This window comes from Hylobates moloch, unplaced genomic scaffold (assembly GCF_009828535.3).
Source record: "Hylobates moloch isolate HMO894 unplaced genomic scaffold, HMol_V3 SCAFFOLD_11, whole genome shotgun sequence".
Taxonomy (NCBI): domain Eukaryota; kingdom Metazoa; phylum Chordata; class Mammalia; order Primates; family Hylobatidae; genus Hylobates; species Hylobates moloch.
In genome coordinates, this window is record NW_026652286.1 from 96,897,608 (window position 1) to 96,905,883 (window position 8,276).

Here is an 8,276-nt window from a genome sequence, read left to right on the forward strand (position 1 = left end):
TTGGTGTCAGGGTAATGCTAGGAAGCTTGTTTTTAGGGTAACACTAGAGAGCTTGATGGAAGCAAGCTGACATATAGGAAAAAAAGTAGAGAAGTCAAGAACTTAGTAGTCCAGATGAGGTCAAAGATCAGGTAAAACAGAAATCTCTAAGTTAGAAAACTGGAAAAATCAGATATTGTATTTTAAAACTAGGAATTTAAAAAATTTTTTTTTTTGAGTCAGGATCTCACTCTGCTGCCCAGGTTGTAGTGCAGTGGTGTGATTGTAGTTCACTGCAGCCTCGATCTCTTGGGCTAAAGTGATTCTCCCACCTCAGCCTCCTGAGTAGGTAGGACTCTAGACATGCACCACCATGCCTGGCTAATTTTTAATTTTTATATTATTTAGAGATGAGGTCTCACTACATTGCCTAGGCTGGTCTCAAACTTCTGGCCTTGCGTGATCCTTCTGCCTGGGACTCCAGGCACATGTCACCATGCCCAGATAATTTTTAAAACTTTTTATAAAGATGAGGTCTTGCTACTTTGTCCAGGCTGGTATCAAGCTTGTAGGCTCAAGTGATCTTCCCACCTCAGCCTCCCGAAGTGTTAGAATTACAAGCATGAACCACTGTGCCCAGCTTCAATTTATTTTCTACGAGTGGAAGAATTCTGCATAATAACAAGGTCTTCATGGCTTGGGAGGAAGTGGCAGAAGTAGAATGAAGTGGAAGTCATTGGATTTGATGAAGTCAAAGAAGCTTTGCATTAGGGTGTTTTATAGGCTATCTACATGGGTGTTGAAATCTCTCAAGATGATGGTAGGCCTTTCAATGGAGTGGAAGTCCATGGTCTAGTTTTCAGATACTTTAGTGAATGATCGGAAGTAACAAAGAGATTGGAAGTAGACAATAGTGACGATATGTGGAAGGTAAACCACATTTAATGATCTGGATGCAGCATCAGGGACTGAAGAGGTTGCCAACCCTACCTCCCTACTTGAAGTGTGGTACACTGAGCAACAACCATTTGAGAGTGACGGAGGGAGAATAGTTTTTTGGGAGGATAAATTCAGTTTTAAGTTGAGACTTAGCTGGCAGAAGCCTCCTGTGGTAAAACTAAAGATGCAGGAAAAATTGTTTAGCATGTATCAGGGGTTCCAGAGGACACAGTGGAAGGAGAGCTCAGAGGGTGAGGGTTTGTGCAGAAGGTGGGCATATGAGAGAAAAATAGCACAGTAAGAGTGGTGACTGAAACCAATGTGGATGGGAGGGTATGTATCTCGAATTGTCAGGGTCCTTTGCCCACTGCAGAGAGCAGGGAGTGCCACTGTCTTAATGTTTCGATTTTTTCAGGTTTTCGAAAAGCCTTACCCTCTGACCGTCCTCCTTCTGCATCTCAGCCCAGAGGGGAAGTTATGTGTTATAAGGCCAAGACATTCCAGGTGGACGATTACAGTCTCTGTGGGTTGATAAGTCACAAGGACCAGCACAGTCCAGGTGAGTACCTTTATAGGAACATTTTCTCAACAATGTTTTTCTGTCACGTATATAAGACTAGGCAAGCTAAAATCTCGCAGTTACAGCTATGACAAGAGATGCATGTTTCTCAAAGAGACCCCCCGTGCGTTGGAAAAGATTCATTCCTCCACCCACAGAACCAACTTGGAAACTTACCATGCAGGCCTACAATGTGGCCTCCACCCACAGAACCAACTTGGAAACTTACCGAGGCAGGCCTCGGTTCACCCCTACAATCTATAGGCACTGACAAGCTAACCTTCGATGTTCTGCTGCCTGTGACTTTCTTTACCCAGGAGGTCATCAGTTTGAAAAGCACCGGGTAGAAGGTCAGATTTGTTCTGCCCCTGTGTTTCCCAGGGTCAGCACATCTAGGTTCATTAGCATATCATATAGGACCCTGAAACCTTCTATCCCAGTGGAGTCTAGGGCGACCCCTAGTCGAACAAACCCCCTTGGCCATCTCAGCTCACACAGCTTGCCTGCGGGCTGCCCCCACCCCCCGGCAGAGCCCCGCTGCCACCTTCTGTGAGCCCCTGTTACGCTGGTCATCCTTTCACAAGTAGGGTTTGAAGACCAATCTTCTAGATGTTGTCTGATGACTTTCTTTCTATTGCATGCTTGCTATGGCCTGTCTCTGAATTTAGCAGCCCTAAATTCAAGTGTGCTGAGGTGCCGATAGCTCCACAATTTCTCATCCTTCCCTTTTCTTTCTCCTCAAAGGCTTTGGAGAGAATCATCTTGTGCAGCTGATTTACCACCAAAATGCAAATGGTTCCTGGGATCTGAATGAAGATCTAGCCAAGGTCCTAGGTATGAGTTTGGAAGAAATAACGGCTGCACACCCTGCCGAGGTAAGATTCAATGGAAAAAGGAGTATGTATGTTTTTGAGAGAGAGAGGTCATCATTGAGAATTGAGGTGATTCAGGACCTACCTGAGGAAGGAAAATATAGGGGGGCCATAGACTAAATTAATTTGTAATAAATAGAGGCTGAAAATTTTTCCAGTCATGTTAGAGCAGAAAGAGCAAGGGATTAATGGGGAAGCTAGTAGGAATTGATGGTTTTTTGTTAGTGGATGACAAAGGGAAAGCAAAATTCCTCTTCCACTTTAATCATATTCCCTGCCAATCATCTTGGTTATATAACTAATATTTAGTGAGCAATTACTGTGTGCCAAGCACTGTGCTAAGCAGTTAATATTCGTGAGCTTATTTATTTCACACATTAATTTAATAAGGTAGATCCCATTTGTGTTGCTGTTTATAGATGAAGAAACTGAAGTTTAGGGAGGTCTAAAAATGTGTCTGAGTTTACCTAGCCCATCAGTGGCAGAGCCAGATTCAGTTCTAAGACTATCTGTCTTGAGAACCCCCAATAACCTCATTATTGCTCCTCTTCATACGGATGAAAGTGGTCCAGACGTTGGCAAAAGTTAACTGAAGTCAGGATAGGTAAAGTGTTGTTAATAGGAACCACCTAGTTGTTTCAGATGTATTTAAATATGCTGATAAGGATAAATTGCATTCCAGAATTTCAAGGTAACTTGCAAAATCTTCTAACACTCATTGAGAAGTTGTTAGGCATGAGACAGGTGCAAAAAGCCTGAAGGACAAATATCATTCTAAACTTTCAAAATGTGGAAGGAGATCAAATAAATTTCAGATATTCTGCAATTCCACTGTCCAATACAGTATCCACTAGTCACACGTGGCTATTGTGCCTTTGAAACATGGCTAATACAAATGAGGAACTAAATTTTTAATTGAATAGAGGTGTGCTATGGTAGGAAATACATACTAATTGCAAAGACTTTATATAAAAAGGAATAAAACATTTCATCAATAATTATTTTCATATTGATTGCATGTTAAGATGACTTTTTAATAGATTGGGTTAAATAAAATATATCAGTAAAATAATTACACCTCTTTATTTTTACTTTTTAAAATTTGGCTACTAGAAAATTTAAAATTACATATGTGTTTAGCATTATATTTTTATTGGAAAATGCTGTTCTAGAAAAAGTAATTAAAATAATAATTCATACACACTTGGAAGAGGATACAGGGATTATTACATGCACTGGCAACAAAAAACATCAGACTGACATTTCCTTCTTTGGAATGGTAACCAGGCCAACGAATCAAGTGAACCAACAGACCTGGTTTATCTGAATTTCAGTAAGGAATTTGATTTTTTTTTTTAATGATGAGAACATGGACCAAGTACAAACTAGTTGAAAACCCATGGCGCTGAATGATGAATTGATTTCAAACTTGACACAGATTTTTAGACCCACCAGACTCTGAATTCTCTGGAGGTCCACAGTTTCAATGAAGATTTAGATGAAGATAAAGACCAAGACTTTCCTATTTGTAGATGACAAAACTGGGAGATAAACTATCAGTCAAAAGAATCAGGATCCCAAAAAACCTCTGAATAATGAGTTGCAATTTTTCATTAAAAAAAAAAGAAAAACAACATAGTAGGAATAAAAGCTAAGGACTGTTTTGGGTTCCAAATTCCCAACTCTACAGGTAGAGAAGAGAGCATTTGCACATGAAAGTCAGAGGTTTTATTTATTTATTTATTTATTTATTTATTTATTTATTTTTTGAGACGGAGTCTCGCTCTGTCGCCCAGGCTGGAGTGCAGTGGCGCAATCTCGGCTCACTGCAAGCTCCGCCTTCCGGGTTCACGCCATTCTCCTGCCTCAGCCTCTCTGAGTAGCTGGGACTACAGGCGCCCGCCACCACGCCCGGCTAATTTCTTTGTATTTTTAGTAGAGATGGGGTTTCACGGTGGTCTCGATCTCCTGACCTCGTGATCCGCCCACCTCGGCCTCCCAAAGTGCTGGGATTACAAGCGTGAGCCCCCGCGCCAGGCCCAGAGGTTTTAGATGACTACAACTATGTGAATCAGAATATTTAACTAAGAAATGGAGGACAACAGGGTTACCTGAAATGGGCTGTGATTGTAGAATTCTATAAGTACATTTACCTCCAGATAGACCATTTAAGGAGATATATTTTTAAAATCATTACGCTGTTTGTTTTTAGACTAGGAGAACAAGCATGGGGATGCTTACTGCTTTGACATAAGCAGTCCTTTTAAGGAAGAGATGGAGGAATTGAGAATTCTAATCTGAAATAAGACCACTCAGAGAGGACATGATAGCCATTTCCAAGTTTTAAAAGTCATGATATAAAATAGGAATTTCCCTTGATCTCCTGACTCTAAAAGCTGAAGCTGGGAGCAGTGGGTGAAAACTCATGGGAGACAATTTTCTGCTGTATGGCTGAGATTTTCTATTGAGAAATAAGAGCAGTATAACTAGAATCAGAATATGTGGCCTTTAGTCTCACTTCTGTCATTTGCTAGATGGCTAAGTTTGAGCAAATCATTTTGTTAATACTTCCGTATGAAATCAGTTTTCTTTCTTAAAAATGTTTATTGATATTTTTTCATGATTTCTTTGGTTGGGGGGGTATAAGGGTTACAATTAAAAAAACTCATGAAGGTACTTTATAAACTATAAAGCAATTTTGCTTGTGTTTCTCTTACTAGAGCTGGGTAAGCCTTGTCTTAGGGGTTTCCAGAACTGTCCTGGTGGTTACACTGGATTTAAAACTTAGGATTTTCTATTTCGAGATTCAATGGATTGCTGCCCTGAGGTTTAAGGCCTGGCATTGTGCCTTGCAAGTAGTATCTGGAGGTAAAGAAAGACCAGGTAACTCCATCTAGTAGCATTTAGAAGGATGCTAAGTGAGGAGGGAGTGAAGCTTTTTGCATCCTTTTGAGGGGCTTCCTTCACCAACTGGAGCTCTCTATCTACTGTGCAGCTTGTGGATTCCTCAGGCTGGGCCACCATCCTGGCCGTGATCTGGCTGCATAGCAATGGTAAGGACTTGAAGTGTGAATGGGAGCTTCTGGAAAGGAAGGCCATGGCCTGGATGCGTGCCCATGCAGGTAGGAGCACAATCCTAAGGCCTGTCTCCTTCCCCTTCCCTGGCCTGGCAGAAAGTGACCACAAGAGAGTCCCATTGTCACCTGCCTCCACCATCCTGCTTCAGATCTTTACTAATCTTCCTGCTAGTTCTTTTCTTGGGAAGACAAGGGTGAAATATTAAATTGGGGACAAGGTAGGTGGGTGAGTAGGGAGGGACAGGGACACGAATGGGGAGTGTGAACTGTGAGAAGGACAAGTGGCATTGATTCTTCTTACTGTCTCAGTACCAAGCTGAGTAGAAGACAAGACTTGGTGCGTGTTCTCCTGGCTGTCTATTATCTCACTGCAGCTGAGGGTATCTGGGGCCAAAGAAGATTCAAGGAGAATCTGGGCAGTAAGAAGAGAAAAAGCAGGGATATTGAGGACAGATAAAAGCACAACTCAGGGTAGATGATCTGGGAGGTTTGGAGGAGCCTCTTATTGCAATCCTTCATCCCTGATTCTTGTTTTTCCTCACCACAGGCTCCACCATGCCTTCGGTTGTGAAAGCTGCTATTACTTTCCTGAAGTCATCTGTGGATCCTGCTATATTTTCCTTTTGAAGATACCATCCAGGAAAAGAAGTGCCTTTAATTTGCTACAGTCATTTCCTCTATTATCACTTTCGCTGTGATGATGTGTTCCTGTGTTTTATAACTCTTTATTTTTTGCCATAAAAGTAAAGGATGCTTACTCCACTTTGCTTCTCTGCTCCAGGTTCACTTTGGATATGATCTTTCTTTTCCCAACATATGCCCTCAGAAAAGTGACAGTGGTCCCAGAACCTATTCCCTTTCTTGAAGGAGTTCAAAACATTCATAGGCAGTAATGTTCCTTCCAGAGTTTCCAGGGAAACAACATGAAAAACAGGTGATATGAACTACGGACTAAAGATTGCAGCACTTATGTTAGGGAATGCTTGAATTAGAGAATTTTCTGCATTATCTTTGTTCACTTTCTATCTTACATACTTATCAGGACCATACTGGTAAGCTTGTGGAGGAGCAGTTACAGGGAAGTTGGAAGCCAACATCTGGATCAGTGTAATGTCAAGATCACAAAGAGAGAGACTCCAGGGGTCCACTGTGAGAGGTGACACTGTTGGGGACCTTCCTGATTCATTCTGCTTGGGCTTTGCTAGCTTGTACAATCTACATGCCTTTTCTTCCACTGCCTGAAAGACTTGGGATGAACTATAACGATTGGAGAGAGATGTTCCTCCTTAATCATGAAACACCTTAAGAAGAAGTCTATAATGCAATCCTCAGTCCTACCCTGAACCTATGAGTCCTCTAGGTCAGGCCCTGATCTAGTGCAGTAAAGGGAAGGGTGGGCTTAATGGGAACTTTGCCTGGGACCTGAATCTGGAGCACTTACCGCGTTAGGAAGAAAGGAGCTCCCCGTAATCACTCCTGACCCTTGTGTCTCATATGCCCTATCCTAGTGGAAATGACCCTATTTGATATGCTGTCCCTTAAAATAACTTGTATCAATATTAAAATAGCTATTTCTACCCTTCGATGAGTAAATGCAGTGGTTCTTAAAGTGGTCTTGTCTCCCTACCCCACAAATCTTTTGGTACTGCCATTTTGGGAAGCCAAGCTAGGATAGTAAATTGACCAGGACACAGTTGTGGAAATTTGACCTGAAGTTAGTGAAATAAAACTTAGTAGGGAAACAAAGCTTAGTAAGAGGTCTACTCTTCCATAGATTCATTTATTGAACTTAACGTTGGTTTTATTATCCCTTGTTTTCTGTCCCAGCTTTTCTGATGCCTCCACTGTTCCCATGGTATCCTGACCCTCTATCTTCTGTTGTAGGCTGACTTCTCTTATATGAAGCAAGTAAAGGATACTAATAAGAATACCACTGTGGAATCCTGACCATACCCTTAAATAGTTATGTGATGATGGGCAAATGATTTCACCCTCAGGCACTAAATACCCTCATCTGTAAAACTAAGGGATTAAACTAGAACTTTTTTTAACACTTTCGAATTCCACTCAATTCCTAGAGGAACATCAGTGCATTTTCACTCAGAAAGTGGGTGGACTAGGCCTGAGTTTCTTTAAGTTGTTGAGTTACCTGGTATTAGGAAGACTTGTGTGACTTGCATAGTGGAGTCTAATCTCTCAGTCTTTCTTCCAAGTTTGTTTATGCTGAATGTGATCTGTGGAACAGGGTTGTTAGAAATGCAGCTTGTTAGAAACGCAGAATTTTAGTCAATACCAGGAACTACTTTATTTAACAAGGCTCCCAGGTAGCATGCGTGCACATTGAAGTTTGAAAAGTAAAGGCTTAATATTTTCATGAAATAGGCTTATATCCAAGTCTGCCATCTAGATAGGCCCTACCTGTGTAATCTCAGAAAATAGTTTCTTAAGGACCATGAAACTTGCATAGTTAACTTCTGTGCACACAATGCTGTAACTTTACATTTATTACACGGAGCGTTTATTGTTTATCTCCTTTTTTCTCACCCTTCAGCTTCCAGACTGGGGCTTGCGGACTTAGTGCAGGGCTTTCTAAAACAAAAAACAAAATGAACCAAAAGAAACAAAAAAAAATTATCAACCTGTCTTTTGACCTCTTTAAAATAAGACAACTACAGTTTTAAAGTGGCATGGTTTTATTTTTCCATTTGGGCTCCCGCACAGTGAAATGTTGTGCCAACTGTAAATTCCTCGAATCTAAACAAGTGTCAGTCTTCATAATCAGCAAATGGCATTTTGGCACATTTGTTGAAACCCCATTTCAAGCCTGATGCTTTATGTTTTGGGAAAGTA

The 8,276-nt window shown here is 41.2% G+C and overlaps 1 protein-coding gene across 3 annotated transcripts in view; it reads left to right on the forward strand.

The window, feature by feature from the left end:
• The window catches only part of VWA5A (von Willebrand factor A domain containing 5A), a 32,219-nt gene extending 24,390 nt beyond the window's left edge, over positions 1 to 7,829 (forward strand). The window contains exons 15-19 of one of the 3 annotated variants that reach the window (XR_009215735.1): positions 1,334 to 1,477; positions 2,222 to 2,352; positions 5,345 to 5,471; positions 5,974 to 6,360; positions 6,469 to 6,998. Coding sequence is in view for 2 of the 3 variants with exons in the window: in XM_032167778.2 (XP_032023669.1) it covers positions 1,334 to 1,477; positions 2,222 to 2,352; positions 5,345 to 5,471; positions 5,974 to 6,053 (482 nt within the window). In the remaining variant the exon portion in view is untranslated. Of the gene's footprint in view, positions 1 to 1,333; positions 1,478 to 2,221; positions 2,353 to 5,344; positions 5,472 to 5,973 lie in introns of all 3 variants that reach the window. The other 2 variants (XM_032167778.2, XM_032167779.2) reach the window with 2 other exon arrangements.
• Positions 7,830 to 8,276: the final 447 nt, after the last annotated feature.